The sequence below is a fragment of the Orbicella franksi genome, chromosome 6, assembly GCF_964199315.1.
Source record: "Orbicella franksi chromosome 6, jaOrbFran1.1, whole genome shotgun sequence".
In the NCBI taxonomy this organism is placed as follows: Eukaryota; Metazoa; Cnidaria; class Anthozoa; order Scleractinia; family Merulinidae; genus Orbicella; species Orbicella franksi.
In genome coordinates this window covers 15403761-15420141 of record NC_138150.1, presented here as the reverse complement: position 1 = coordinate 15420141, position 16381 = coordinate 15403761, and the positions used below count along the sequence as shown (strand labels likewise).

General features: G+C 39.1%; 1 protein-coding gene across 1 annotated transcript; it reads right to left on the bottom strand.

The window, feature by feature from the left end:
• Positions 1 to 645: 645 nt before the first annotated feature.
• On the bottom strand, positions 646 to 16381 carry LOC145489298 (uncharacterized). The gene is made up of 4 exons (XM_081468256.1): positions 15486 to 16381; positions 10425 to 10466; positions 4364 to 5490; positions 646 to 2834 (listed from the first exon to the last, which is right to left on the bottom strand). The coding sequence occupies exons 1-4, from the start codon at positions 15778 to 15780 to the stop codon at positions 1725 to 1727; spliced, it is 2574 nt and encodes an 857-aa protein (XP_081324382.1). The 5' UTR covers positions 15781 to 16381; the 3' UTR covers positions 646 to 1724.

Below are 16381 nucleotides of genomic sequence, written 5' to 3'. Positions count from 1 at the left end.
TGCGTTGATTGTTTGGCGAAATTTTGTTCTATAAACAACTACTTATGAATGGGACATTGTAGGAGATAGATGGCGGGGTTCATTAGAGGTTTACATAGAAAATAAAGCCCTGGTCAAACGGGCTCGCAAGTAGTCGCAAGTAGCCACAAGTTGAACTTGCGTAGAGACTTGCGTTGGGTGGCCAAACGGACTCGCAAGTTTCCTCGCAAGTACACGCAGGTCGCAAAAAAACCCATTTCAAGGCTGACATATCCTGTATTTCATTGGCTAATAATAGGTTAATGGACGTCACTCAACTTGCGTTGACTTAGGTTGGGTGGCCAAACGGTGAAAAACTTGCGTCTACTTACGTGCAAATTAGATCTCGCCCAAAGTGAGCGCAAGTCATCGCAAGTCATCGCAAGTCAACGCAATTGCACGCAAGGCCTGACCAAACGGAGTCGCAAGTAGACGCAAGTTGAGAACTTGCGTCTACTTGCCACTCCGTTTGGCCAGGGCTTAATCCATGGGCGCGGGTAGATATTGAATTTCCCTTCGAGTTTTCGACTCCATTTCTCACGGGTGAGATATAAAGTTGAACGGGAGAAGGTAAATTCCACATCTACAAGTAACCACATATCATTTTCTACCGGGGGAGGGGGGGGGGGCGGGCACTCACATAAAAAAGACGGGGGTGTTCGTCGGAAATTTTGAAAACAACCCCTAAGAGGTACCAAGATGCTGAGGCACCAATTCTTACACAACACATTATCTCCTGTCATATTTTTTTGTCGGCTCAATACCCTGAAAAGTACCGCGAAAGCTTCCACCGTGGAGCTTTTGAGGCTGGACACCCTGAGACGTACCAAAACCGCGTTTTTAATAAGGGAGCCCCCCCGGATTTTCTACATAACTGACTTTTGGTGTTCCTGAAGAAATAGCCATTTTCTCTTTATATATGTTTGACAAGAGCCACACAATTAAACCCATCATCATTTTATTTACAAATCTGCTTTAAGATTACATATAACACTCTAGTAAATAACACTCTGCTTGTAAGAAATGTCTGATTCCGGATTTTACTTGTTTCAGCAGCACTCTGCGTAACACACTCAGAACTCTGTTTGTTTCAACTAGTTATCAATTCCTAACTTCTCTATACCTACCATGGCATGTTAAATATAACAGGTGAGGAGAGTTTGGGACCTGATACACTCAGAAAAAAATATATTTACTTAAATTAAATTCTTTCAGGTCGAATTATAAAATATAAAAATAGTAAGGAAACAAAGACTATCACCTTGGAACGCAAATATATTTTCGTCAACCTGGCATTGTAACAAATCTAGATTTCTAGAGTCTACCTGTAGCTTATCACGCGTAAGGCACCTGATCAAGTCGTGCAAACCTGAACTTCTGCGGGTAACTAACATCACTTTAAGTAATTTTACAGTATTTGTACAAAAATTAGTACATAACTTTTTTTGTCTTAATTGACCCAGGCTCCCTTAAAACACACATGCGCAACCAATCACGCATTCACGTGACTTTGTGCGGGTTAAATAGAGCCGAGCGTGTGCGCGCGCACATGCCCAGAGCCTTGTTCATTTGCACTCTGCCAGACTAATTAAACCAGGAGCTAAAAATAACGCTCTGTTTACCAGTACAGCTCTTATTGCACATGCATACTCCTATTTTTCCGCTAACGTCATTTTGAACTAACTCAATGATTCAGGCGGCGGAAATCAGCCAGATGTACTACTCTGAACATCGACTTCCGGCAAATTGAAATCAAACCCGGGGGAACTGGGTGCTGAGGAGCTCCGAGCTCTCTCTTCTGCGGTCACTGCTCCGGACCTCTCACGAAAAGGTTTTTTAAGCGTCGGAGACATAAGAGCCTCTGCTACTTCTTCCATTTCCTTCTGCACTCTTTCATCCTCCTCTTTTGCGTCATCCGTGGAGAGGAAAAGGGAATTCGCTAGCAGTTTTGAGATGCCCTTATTTGAAGGGTTGCTGGCGGCATCTTTGAACTTGCGACGAGTTTGCTCTCCTGGGCCATCAGTTTTGTTTTCATCCCTCAAAGAAGACCTCTCTTCAGATGCACGACTCCCCAGAGACACCTTGCTTGTCACAAAGTTCATTATCTTTGACGGAGAAGAAATGCTTTTGTAGTAAGGAGGTCGGGTTGGACTCTCGTGGGACTGTGACTTTTGTCGGCTTTTGTCGGATTCCTTCGGCTTTTCGTCAACTTTGGGATCGTCATTGGCTGCCGGCTCAAACGTATCAGATTCCAGGCTGATCGAGAAATCTGGCGATGATTTTGCGGAATCGGAGAGATTTCTCGATGGCAGACTGGGAAAACCACTATCACTGGAACGAAACGAGGAGTACAGAGAATTGTTGCCGTCGAAGGGGTTGTACAACGCCGAGGCAGTGTTACTAACGGACGAGCCAAACATATACTCCAGTGTAGTGTACGTTGGAGGGCTCTTAAACAGAGACCTGTTACGATCCATGCTCAAGCATTTCTGGGTTTCAAGCGAGAGGCTCTTAACTTCTGGACAAAGCTCCCCCAGTTTCTCGTCCAACGACAAGCTCTTTTCAGGACGCCCGTGAAGTGCTGTTGAGCTCGAGGCTTCCTCTTCTTCGCCATCTCCTCTGTCCACGGCTGGAGATTTCTTCGGGGCAACCCGCTTTTTGACACTCTCTATGACTTTAGAGGTCGTGCGTCGCAATTTCCAGTCATAAGAATCTTCACTACTGTTACCAGGCGAGTCCTCTTCGGGGTCAACACTCCCGTCCAGTTTGGCCTCCTTGGCTTTTCCAGTGTCCAGGAGTAAGTTTATACCATTTCTCTGTCGAAAATGAGAAAAGTGCTACGTTGTCAGATTAGCAATAAGACCCAACACATGGCAAATACTTTCCACCGAGTAGATTTTACATTTTCTCGGCCTCACCTTTCCCAAACTCCCTCCTATCTACCCGTCTGGCTGATGCTACGCTACACGGCATACAAAACCTGAGCGGAAATTAGCTACCTTTGTCACCAGTCGACGAATAACCGAATGAAATTATAGCTTAAGAAATTGTGCAATAGTTATCAGGAGGAACGGGAAATATTATGTAGTGTCCCCTGACAACAAAGGCAAGTTTAGCTCCGACTCCACTCCTCATCTCCTAAAAATTATGACCACCCCCCACCTCACCTACATTTATAGTAAAAGCTTAACTCAGTGATATTGCATCGGTGACGAAACCGAGGTTTCCTCTTGTATTTTCAAAGTTAGTCCAAACCTTGATATTGCGTTTCTAATTTGTCTGGCCTTAGCTATAAGAAGTCGCTCGCTTTTGTTGTGCTCATATCTTTTCCTGTTTCTTTGTTTCTGGAACACTTTGTTTCCTCGCAACCGTTTCATTAAAAATAACGTTGCACGGTTCTGCCATTCTTACATGACCACTGTTAACTCTCGACGAACTTCTAGTAAATGTCGGTTTATGAGCCTCTATTGCTCAAGTAAATTTTTATTTCGGGTTTCGGAAATGCCTCTTAAATTGATCATCAGTGTTTGGAGTTATTAAGGTACCAGAAATGTTACTAGTGATTAACGACGTTACCTCGAGACACCTCGGAACACCTGGGGTGCTAATCGGAAGAACGAGGAAAAAACCGTTAACTTTTCCTGAGTTAAGGTCATTCCCCAGTTTTGCATTACGTATCCCTACTGCTCATAATTTCACGCGTGATTAGCGCGCGCGCATTAAAAAATGGCGGCTTTTTGTTTACAGCTGGACCTCGCAATAGAGTTAAATCGTCATTTTCTCGCAAACGAGTATGGTGACCTATCATTTTTTTCTGTTGTTTTGAATTGAGTAATAAATTTCTCTGTGTAAAATAAATATGGACCAATTCTCAGTGTAGAACAAAAAGCAATCGTCGGAAACATGAATTTAGCAAGCAATCGTGACTACAATCATGGTGCTATTTTTAGGATTTATATGAGTATAAACAAGGTGCTGTTGCTCCTAAACGAACAGGGGGACCCCCTCATTTTTTTTTCAAAATTTAAGTTCCTATAACATAAACAATCAATAGGCAAAGTTTCACAAAAATCTCAGTGCAGGTTCAATTTCAATGGAACGACCTTAAGTCCCGGCATGTCCTGCCTTTCAATTATTGGATACGATGCTTTCTGTTCAAAGTGCAAGAACTGTTCTTGTTTGAAGATCTATCTATTTTCTCTATAAACTGAAAGATTGCAAACAAACTGAACTGATTAATTAGCATTCGCTGCGGCTTCCTGTGCTAGGAAAAAGCTCCCAGAACAATCAAAGAAAGCGGTATTTCACTTAGAGAATGCATAAAAAAAATGTATTCTTCACTAACCTTAGCAATCTTCTCAGTGAAAGGATGGTCGTCATCAACATCGGACGGGTTTCTCTGAAGCTTAGTCTTTCTTAAATCTTCCATCTCCAATTCTGTCTGATAGAGGCGTTCTCGAACAGCGCGAAGTTCTTCAGTGGTTTTCTTGAGCTGCACCTCAAACTGCCGGCTGTATTCCATCTGCCTGTTGATGGCTTCGTCTCGACTGCGAATAACTTCCGCCAACTGCGCAGCAGTATCTTCCCTATCCTTTCTAAGTTGCTCTCTTTCCGCCGAGGTGTCCTTCCACGCTTTCTCGTACAGATCCCTCTGTTCCCGGTAGGTGTTGGCCGTCTGTTCCAAGTCCTTGCATCGCTTCTTCAAGTCATTTATCTCGCGCGCGGATATCGTCAGTCTCAGTTCCAGCTCATCAGCTCTGTCTCGGAGATCCGAGAAATCAGCCACGGTAATCTCGTGGCTCTCCTGCGTCTGCTTTCTGTCTTCTTCCACGATGTCGTACCGGGCTTTCAGTGCCTCCGTCCAACGTTTGAGCTCTTCCAACTCCTTCACAGCTTCGTCTTTTTCCGCTTTGAGCTTTTGGTTGCTGAACTGGATCTGGCGAAATTTCATTTTGATCTCCTCGGCCTTTTGAATGTTATCTTTCTGGTGTTCAAGTTTCTCGGTCAACTTCATGGACTCGCGTCTCTGGTTATCGTAGTTTTTGGAAATCTGCTTGAAGCGATCCAACAGCTGGGTCTTCTCCTGGTTGCTTTCCTCTAGTTTCTTCTTCAGCTCGTCCACTTCCTCTTTGGTGGTGAGTAGCTTCATTTGAAGCGCGATTATGAAATGAGTCCTCTCCACCATTTCTCGATTTCGGACCTGGCATTGGAGGGCAGCGCCTTCGGCCATCTTCTTAGCGCTAGAATGCGATTCCATTAACAAAGCCTCTGTGTCGAACTTTCGCTTTTCTAGTTCATCAATCAGCCTGTTTTTCTCCAGCAGTTCAAAAGACGTTCTTTTCAGCTGCTTCTCCAGCGCTTCGTTGTCTTTCAACACTGTGTCGTAACGGATTGTCAGATCTTGTAGGTCTGTGGTGATTCTTACCAAGTGGTTGCTCATAATATCTAAGTCTGGAGCTCGGCCATTTGATCCTGGTAACACACAAATATAAAAACTGAACTGATGAGATTTGTTTCGCCCCAGTCGAAAGTGAACCCGCTTTCAAGTCGCACACAGGAACACAGAAAATGTTTTGATCACCTAACCGGATGGCGAAACTTTTAAGGAGGTAAAAACCCCTTAAAAGGTTATGCCGCGGGTGTGCGTCAGAATATAATTAAGCGACTTACAGGAACTAACAACTATAAGCAAACTTGGGTGGAAGCGCCTCTTAATAGGAAAAAATGTTCTCATCTACCGTTTGTATCGGTTTAAATAACTGTAAATTTGAATTCGGCATTGCGTTTTAAAATGATCGCATAATAAACAGGTTTCAGCTAGGTTCCTGAGAGGCCCGGATTTAAGCTTCGCTAAACAAACAAGTTTGCAGAGACAGACACTGTAATAAAATAGTCTTCCTCTCGTTAAAAGACCCATTTACACTTCAACCTAGTCAAATAGCTTTTTTTTTAATCTCAAATAGCTCGTGCGGAGTTTCGCGTACATGGGCCCAGACTTTGAACACTTTTTACTTACAATTTATGGAGAGGATCTAGAAATAGAAGAAAATTGAAAATTGACGAGCAAAACTGTCCAGCCTTATCACACCACGAAAAAAATCGTTTATGGTATTATAAACATTTTCCTGTTCCAAAATCAAGTGTGTTCCACTCTGCGCGTTCAGTGGCACTCAGATGAGTACTGATATCTTATCATATCTGCTTTAGCTCGTTTGGCGCCCTTTTTCGCTCCAAAATGTGTCGTATCACAATATATTACGTTATCAATTGTATTTAAAATTGGAGATTAGTCGGATAGACCGTATAGGTAAACACAGATGTTGCCGACGACACAGGGAGTTTATAAAATCAAACGACAAATCTGAACAAAGAGTCCTCGACCTGTAGCGCAAAGGAATGTGAACGCTTTGTAAGGTGAATTGTTTTGAACTTCAGGTGGTCATGGTTGCCACAAAGGAAACGTTAACAGCTTACAGACCAACTTCCTGTCTTCCGCCACACCCCCTCTTAGGCCCAGTCCACACTGCGCCAGGGAAATTTGAAAACGCAGCTTAATTTATATAGTGGCTATATACTGTTAGGCCTATCGTCCACACTAATCTGTCAAGAAAACGGAGCTTTTCAAAAACGCTCTCCAAACCGGAAGAATTTGAAAACGCCAGCTTTTCGTTTTCGTGTGGACAGAAAACATTTTGAAAACGGAGCTTCACGAAAACGATGGCATCACGATAACCGTGTGATTTCCCTGACCGAGTTTTCCTCAAACGCAAATCCAAAATGACCGGTGATTGTTGCGTTTTTAAATTCCTCCGGCGCAGTGTGGACGGAAAACATTTGATGCGTTTTCAGCGTGAAACCTCCGCTTTCAAATTCTTCTGGCGTAGTGTGGACGAGGCCTTGGCCAACATTTTTTTCGTTGTTCCCTTGTCTTGATGAAGGACTAAATCGCAATATTGCCAAAGCAGGTTGAGGCAGTTGTGAACCCTCAGACTATTCCCAAGATAATTCAATCAGTTGTTTACTCGAAATAATTGTTTAAACGCTCTGTGCGTAGCTAATTTTTGATTTCACTGGATCGAACGCAAGCTTAAAAGTCTTAAAACTTTGCTTCATCGTTGTTCCGCTGAAATATTACAAGAAGAAGAAAATTTTAATTTCGCACGGCTATCCAGTTGAAATCATCCGTGCTCAGTTTATGAAAACTAAAAACCAATACACCTTAAGGTCATTCCCCTCAATAAAACTGTCAATAGATTTTTGTTCAAACTTTGTCCACTGAATATTTATCAAATGAAAACTTTGATTATAAAATAAAAAAGGGGGGGGTGTCAATGCTTGTTAAGGAGCAGTGAGGCATTGAAAATGTCCCATTTTGGCATTATTTAATGCTTATTACAGGAACGCATTCCATGTTATTGTAAAATCTTTGTGAGCCCACACTCATGAAAACGCGCCTCAAACTACAGTCAATACTTGTGCCGGACAAAAATAAACTTTTTAATTTTGATTTTGACAGACAGCTGAATCCTTATTAAAATACTGGAACCAAATTGCTTGCCACGGCTATCAAACTGCAAAATAGAAAAGACTACAGCTCAACTGCTATTTTCCTTATTTCTTCAATTTTTAGCAATAGAAATAAGATCAGTCTTTTCTCACGCAAAGCTAATGATTAGTTGATTAAAACGACTGGAAAAAAATTGGGGTGCCCGAGCTCGTTACTGAGCTATGGCCATTTTTTAACTGACAGAACTCAATATCAAGGCAAATCGGCCATGTTTTCAATGTGCGCGTGGACGAGCGCACGCTAGTGACGCCATAAATTATGCGCAGTAAGGATGCGCAATGCAAATATGAGGAATCCCCTGAATTTCAACAAAGCGAATTTAAATCAGGAGTAAACTTCTGACCGAAGCGGTGTACATATCTTTTGTTATGGAGGGTGCCCTAAAGATCTGAAGATGCTGTGATCAAACGGTTTTAGTTAGATATCAACCAATCATCTTTTCGCGAGGAGTTGAAGTAGTGAGAACCTAGCTAGTAAAATCGTGTGTCTCCAGTCCTCCAGAGCTCTCCAGAGCTCCTCCAGAGGCGCCCCAGAGCGACCTTTCTTCTTGCCAAAGCCCCGCTGGCTAAGAGGGACTGGCGGCTCTCTAGACGAGATGCGCGAAACACGAAAACCCCTGGGGAGACTGGGGAGCAGCGCGTTAGAACGAGGTTACACTGAAGTGTCCTTGTTTTATACAGAGTTCTTCTACAAACTCGCATTATACATAGAAAACTGCACGTTGCCAGGCATGGGTAAGGCAATGTCACTGACACTATGAAGCCATGCTGTGGGCTCAATGATCTTTTCATCTGGAGTATACAGAGTTGCCGAATTCAGCCTTTATAAGGTTGGGTATTTTCCTTTTGTTTTCTTTTGAACTAGCCGTTTTTCACATAAGAAAGCCAAACTAGGGATTCAGTCAGTCATTTGTGAAAGGGATAGGGTAGTGAGTAAAAAAGCTATGAATTAAAAAGAAGTGAGACATGACCGTTTAATTTTAATATTAAAAAGCTTACTGAAATATTATTAAATGTTGAAAGTCCATAACTGCAAACTGTTACAGTATGCAGTCGCAAATTTGACATAATTTACAAAAGAACTTGATACTTGCGAGCAGAAATTATCTCAGTAAAATCTCAGTATATGTGGTTTCTGATTGTCTAGTAACAACCAATAAGAATTCTTTTTCTATCTCTGAGGACGTATGGAGCACTCATAAAAATGTTGCTGTTCTTTCTGAATGACAAAAATACTGAACTATTGATCTTAAAGAAAAGCATTGCTGAACTTTGCTTGTTACACTGTTGTTCAGTGGAAATGAAAGCATGTTTTGAAGTAGTGCCGTTCAAGCAAATGTAAGACAACAGAGAGAAATCATTGCAAGAGCAGTTTGAGCCAATGGAAGGTTCCCCATTATTTTTTAGTTGTCTCTGAAAATTTTGCCAAATTTGTAAACTGATGCAGGCATAAGACATTTTCCATATATTAAAATTCTAATATGGCTCCGAGCCTTGGGGGAAATTAATTAACAAAGGAAATTAATTGTTCATCCTTCAACCTTGATGTGATTTCTTTTGTTTTACTCCCCCAAGCCTCTGAGCCAACTGAAAATTTTAATATATCGAAAAAGGCCTATTATGTCTTGCCCTTTATATTTGAGGCTATTAAGTGTAGAGGAACCCTGCTACCAAGCCAGGCTGAAAAGTAAGCTACTTTTGACAAGTAAATTAAATTCCTCTGTATCTTCTTGCAGTCCTTTACAAGAGGTGGCAACACATGATTTTTTTCAAATAGCAGCATTTTCTTGTGGTCGGCTATATATGGCTACAAGCCATGATTTACTATAACTTACAGTGATCATTGAAACTTAAACCAAAGTTATAAAAAGATTTAGCACTGACTGAAAAATTTCTTATTTCTTTCAGTTGACATTACTTTAAATTTTCAGAGCCAGGGTGGGGCTACACTGAAGGGATGTATTGATGGGACTAGAGAGCCTGTGGCTCCTCCCTGGATCTGCCAACTACCTATAAAGAATTGGTTTGAGCTTAGCTTGCGTATCGAGTTATGGATGCATGCTGGAAGTTTGGGGAGCACAAAAGAAGCATAAGAGATGCTCGAGGTGATAGCCAAGAGCAACTCTAGCTTCTTGAATGCTCTCCAAACTTCCCAAGTGCATCCATAACTTGATATACACACAGCTAAAAGCATGAACCAATTCTTCTGTAACATGGTGACAACATATTGGCTGCTAAAACATGTTTTATTTGTGATTGACTAAAAAGTTCTCAAAATGCACAGTGAAGGAAAACAAAGGTCATTAGGATCCTAACACGCCAGAATCGGTTGAGCAATATTTGAAGCAAAATGCTCACTTGATTTCTAAAATTGTCAATGAAAAATTTGGTTCTCCGAATTAATTCTAATGAAAAAGTATAGAAAAACAAAGTGAAAATACTCAAGTTTACATAAACATCTTAGCTTCGCAAAACTCAAAGGTTTGAAATACATGTAGGGTTTGGATTGTTCAGAATAATCTTCGTTGAACAAAAGGAGCTTGCACTAATTAAACTCGATGGAAAATTTTCAGCAAAATTGAAAATGCATACGTCATGTTATATATGTGTGGCCGTGCATATACAGAGATTTCATTCATGATGGCTCAATAGGAATTAGGTATGACTAGCATGTGCGCTTTGTTATAAAATTTGAGTCAGTTTACTTAAGAGATCTCTTGTGTTCAGTTATATTTTAAACTTCTTATTCATTTTTAAAACACAGCAGTTTGGATGTGGCATGTATAAAAGAATATTTAAAAAAGTATTAAAAGTCATAATTTTTTAGGAAACTGCCTTACCTAAAAAGAAGTTTTCTCTTCCAATCATGAGAGGGCTTGGTCCTGTAACAAAAGAGGAAAACAAATGGAAATTTAGATGATGATGATGATGCCAGCTTGTTTACAGACACCACATAGTTTCAGTGGGCAAAATAAACATTTTTTTTTTCAAAAAAAGTCTATGGAAATAAAGAAATAAAAGTGCTGGAGATTTTTATCAGAAGAGAGGTGTAAATGAGGTGTGAAACATAATTCAGGCACATGGGAGGTGTTTTTAAACCGTTAGATCTCAGAGGGAATTTGTCGTAACTTAGTAAAATTTGAAGATACAATGAAGATTAACATATTAGTGGAAAAAATGAAATTCTAGAATTTCTATTTAACTTTCATGGTAAACTGTTAAAGGAATTCCCATGCAATCACTCCAGTTCTTTTACAGGGTTTCATTAAAGGCTGGACACTGGGCAAATTGACAAACTAAGAGGATGGTTATGCCTGCCTGGTTTGGCCATTTAGGGGCCAAACCAGGTTTTCCCTGCCAGTGACAACCAGTTTCCCACCTACTGAAAACATTAATGAAACCCCTGTTTTACCCTCAATTTATAGATTGTGCATATTGTTTTAGTGGAATAAAAAATTATTATAGCATAACATGCACTCTAGTCCTATCTAATTCCTATTAAGCCATCATGAACAAAATCTCTATGTACGCATGGCTGTGTGTATATAAGATGACGTGTACAGTTTCAATTTAGCTGCAAAATCTCTGTCGAGTTTAATGCAAGTTCCTTTTGTTTAAGTTTTGGCAACGTGAAGATTATTCTCAACAATCTAAACTCCACTTTGAGCCTTTGACTTTTGCCTGACTGAGACGTTTACCGAAACTTGAGTATTTTGACATTGTTTACATTTTCATTGAGTATTTTTGGCTTTGTTCACCTAGATTTTCATTATAATTAATTCAGGATGCGACTTTTTCATTGACAATTTTAGAAACCAGGTTAAGCGTTTCTGTTCAACTGTTGTTCAACTGATTGTGGCGTGTTAGGATCCTAATGACCTTTGTTTTCCTTACTGTGCATCGTGAGAACTTTGTAGTCATTCACAAATAAATTTGTTTTAGCACCCAAGTTTTTGCCATGTTATGAAAGAATTGGTTCATGCTTTTAGCTGTGCATATATCAAGTTTAATGGATGCACTTGGGAAGTTTGGAGAGCACTCAAGAGGCTAGAGTTGCTCTTACGCTTCTTTTGTGCTTTCCAAACTTCCTGCATGCATCCATAACTCAATATATGCACACTAAGCATGAGCCAATTCTTTCATATTGGAAAACCCCATTAAGAAAGACGTTTACCATCTTTGATGGTGATTACTGCAAAAGATCATGCAAAAGACCAGTCCAGCAAAATGATAAAATCATAGAGAGGTCACATAGAAAGTTGACTGGAAAATTGCACAGAAAATTTAGGTTCAACAAAATATGGAGTTATTTGAATCTTATGGTAGCCAATTTTGTAAGCTTTAATTTTAGGTAGGGTTAATAAACCTGTGTGATATATTTTGGATGCATCATGCAGTATGCACAAAAGAGAGCCAACGGGGCATGTCCCTCCAGGAAATTGTTATCCAGGGTACAGTTTCATAAAACAAAACATGGAAAAATGTTGAAGATTTAGGAACTTAATTAACACTAGGTTCAAATTATAGGAGAGACTAGAGACTGTCAAACCAGCTGATTGTTAAAACATATTTTTCGCCAATACAGTGGAACCCTACCTTATGGCCATCCTGGCAATCAGGGCCACTTTATTCTGGCCCAAACAAAAGCTCAGTCAGTCATTTTCTTATTTAAAGAATCCTTTGATATGGCCACTCTGTTAATTCAACCAAATTTTTGTGGCACTTTGGTGACCCAATAAATGGGGTTCCACTGTAGATATATTTAAATGGATCTCCAGAGGAAATATGCACGTGTGTACATATATATATGGTCGTTACTCCCCTGCCATAATTATGTTTAATGCTGGAGACACCCCAGAACTTATATGGTAACCTTAAAAATGAATATTCATTTTTTTCTTTCAAAATAATAATCACTGTTACTTCCTATTGTAGTATTTGTTTGTTAATTTGATGATCAAATTTATAGTAAAATTAGTATGCTACATGGTCCTCCATGTTATTATAATCACATGAAATGCAATGATTGCCGTCAACCAAGATTTACATTCCAATGAAAAATGACAGAAGTAGCCAAGTGTCTATCTTGAACTTAAACCTACAGATACTTGCTAGGCATTAAACTTCCTTCATCAAAATGAAATGAGAAGTTTTGAGGAAATACCATTTTAGCATTTTAGACAGAAAATACCTCTAGTTACAGCCCAAAGCTGCTATTAATACATCGGGAAATTGCTGCCAAAAAATAAATCATATATATCTTATCATTTTAAGGTCTGTAACTCCAGTTGTTTCAAGGAATATTTCCAACTCTGATAATTTGTTAGTAGCTGTTGAGTTGACTGGTGGAAAATTTTTTTTGTAAATGTGTACAATTTTGAACCAAAATTTGAATAGTGCTTGATTGCCTTGATTTGTTTGGTTCTAGAAATAAGTAGACCTACATTCTTGTTTTGATGTTACGGCCTGACTAGTCCCAGGTCCAAACCCCCAGCGGTTTCTGACCCAACAGGAAGTGAAATTTCACATTTTCAGATGGTGAAAATATGACAATATCCATCTTTTTTTCTTTCGATTTCCACATCACGTTCTCATATAAATTCCATCAAGCAAATAAAAGAATATCTGTCAAATACGCTTTAAGGACTCAAAGCTAGCAAAAAGCACACTGAAGCACTTGCTGCAGAAAAAGATAAGAAAATTCATTAATTTATTGCAGCTTCTTGTAACAGGCTATGTATTAAAAAACAAATAACCACACAAGTATTTTTTTTCTGATATTGCCACCGTAAAAATGTTTTGTCTGGTTGCAGTCCTACTTTTTCTATCAACTCTTAGAGGGAGGTATATCTCATTTCAGGAAAAGGCTGTGTAGCTGCTTAAAGCTAATCTGAAATGCTGTTTTAAAAACATTTATTTTGCTTTTTTAGCAGTGTTTTTTTTCTTGAAACTCGTCATATGATACGTCTGAGAGGTATATTACATCAAGAACAAATATCAGAAATGGCCCTTTTCACTTATTATAAGTAGAGGACTAACAATATGTCTGCTTTATTTTTAGTGTTTATCTTTCAGTGAGTAGATAAATCCAGCCTAGATCAATACTTCAGGTAGTTAAACTTTAATTCCTTGGTACGTAGATTTGTTGTTTTTTGTTGAAAAGCAAAAGAAAAATCATTTTGACGTCAAATCTGCAAAATACGGCAGCTATATTTTTTTTATACACGTAATCATAGGCGTTATAACCTCTTAAGTTACTCTTCAACAGCTAAATTTATATATAAAATTAGTTAGATCCCTTGTTCTTTTGTTTAACTGATGATCAAAAGCAAAAGAAAAAATCATTTTGACGTCAAATCTGCAAAATACGGCAGCTATATTTTTTTATACACGTAATCATAGGCGTTATAACCTCTTAAGTTACTCTTCAACGACTAAATTTATATATAAAATTAGTTAGATCCCTTGTTCTTTTGTTTAACTGATGATCAAAAGCAAAAGAAAAAATCATTTTGACGTCAAATCTGCAAAATACGGCAGCTATATTTTTTTTATACACGTAATCATAGGCGTTATAACCTCTTAAGTTACTCTTCAACGGCTAAATTTATGTATAAAATTAGTTAGATCCCTTGTTCTTTTGTTTAACTGATGATCAAAAGCAAAAGAAAAAATCATTTTGACGTCAAATCTGCAAAATACGGCAGCTATATTTTTTATACACGTAATCATAGGCGTTATAACGTCTTAAGTTACTCTTGAGCAGCTAAATTTATATATAAAATTAGTTAGATCCCTTGTTCTTTTGTTTAACTGATGATCAAAAGCAAAAGAAAAAATCATTTTGACGTCAAATCTGCAAAATACGGCAGCTATATTTTTTATACACGTAATCATAGGCGTCATAACGTCTTAAGTTACTCTTCAACAGCTAAATTTATATATAAAATTAGTTAGATCCCTTGTTCTTTTGTTTAACTGATGATCAAAAGCAAAAGAAAAAATCATTTTGACGTCAAATCTACAAAATACGGCAGCTATATTTTTTTATACACGTTATCATAGGCGTTATAACGTCTTAAGTTACTCTTCAACAGCTAAATTTACATATAAAATTAGTTAGATCCCTTGTTCTTTTGTTTAACTGATGATTAAAAGCAAAAGAAAACATCATTTTGACGTCAAATCTGCAAGTACTGTTTTTTTGTTTACACAGGTAACCATAGGTATTAAAATAACTCCACTCTACTTTTATCAGTTTATACTCTTCAACAGCTAAACATAGTGCGTGTAGCAAGCAACAACACAACACCTCTCCGTCTCGGAAATTAATTACATGAAACTCTGCCAAAATTCAGAGCTACTGCAAAAAGAGCGATCGCTGCATTAGCTTGCATCTGAACGCACACGTTTTCTTATCTCAAGTGGCGTGACATAAAAGGAAAGTTCGAATGCTTTAATTTACACCTACACTGCAAATCAACTCTTGGTGTTTTTAACTGTACATGTTTCAGCTATCGTCAGAATAGTATACTACTAGAGATCTGTTTTTGTGAACGTATCCGGTTGAAGTTTAAAAATTTTCGTTGTTGTGATTTTTTAAAAACGCAACAATATCACACGATATAAGATTAAATGCCTAAGGTAATGATTTGTGACAATGGTGGCACCCAACCCTACACATACACACACACGCGAGATCTCCGATGAAAGCTAATAATGTCAGCTTGGCAAATAAATTTAAGTCCCCGGCTCAGATCAGAATGTTTAGACGTTAGAATCTCGACATCGCATTTGATTATCAAGTCACGAACGTATTTCTATTCACTTGATCTAGCATTATAATACAAATGGCAACACAAATTTTGTTTCTCCCTGTAGACACGTAACCGACTACTCACTTGCAGTGGCTTTTTCCCCTGTCATCTTCTCAAACAAATGCGGATTCAAAAGTTGGATGGCGTCGACGAAATGCGAATAGCCCTCATCTCCTTTGGTCATAAGAATGTCGAGTAATTTGCCAGCTTTCTGTTCACGAGTTCTCTCCGAGTGCACGAGATCGCAATCACCGATGTCGAAGACAGCTTTGCTGCGGAGATAGTCGAACAAAAACGTGCGATCTAGCTGCAAACATTGCACAATTTCCACCCGGTTCCTCTCCAAAATATCTTCAAAGGTTTCCTCTACCATGTCCATACTCAGCAAAATGCTTAAGCGTCAAAATTACGGGAGCTCGAATGACCGTGCGCTTAAATATCATCTCACGTTCAACAGGAAGTCGAACTACTGGGGCGTAACGTGACAGTGATTGAGTCGCAAGTTCTCTAAACTGTTTCAGGCGCTCAGTGGTCGGTGGTAGTATTTCTCTATCATGTCTACAAGCGCTAAAGAGAAATGTGCTGTCCCAAAGGGAATGATTTTTGAACTGTTCTGTTCTGAAATGGGGTACATTTTTAAAGGGACTGCTACACAAAAATGTGCGTTACATAATAAGGATATTTCAACATCTTCAGACAAATCGACCGGCGGATATCATACCAAGGCCGAAACTGGAAACGGGGAATTAATATGAAGAGGGAAGGATGCTATAGATTGTATAGAAGGGACATTCCAAGACTGAAACTGGGTACAGGTTCTAGTATCTGAAACAGAGTGTGGCAAATGTTGGGATAACCTTTAGGGGGTGGCAAATGAGAATTAAAAACGCGACACAAACTTTATTACCTGCTTTCAATAGCGTGGGAGTTCATTGGTGACACGCTACGCGTAACATACTGAATGTACAACACTTTGATTA

Bases quoted from the DNA above. Each gene is read 5' to 3' on its own strand.
- LOC145489298 (XM_081468256.1), bottom strand. From the start codon at position 15,780: ATGGACATGGTAGAGGAAACCTTTGAAGATATTTTGGAGAGGAACCGG. The intron at 10,467-15,485 runs GTGAGTAGTCGG...CTTTTGTTACAG, and splicing joins AGGGGAAAAAGCCACTGCAA to GACCAAGCCCTCTCATGATT. The intron at 2,835-4,363 runs GTTAGTGAAGAA...CATTTTCGACAG, and splicing joins TCACTGAGAAGATTGCTAAG to AGAAATGGTATAAACTTACT.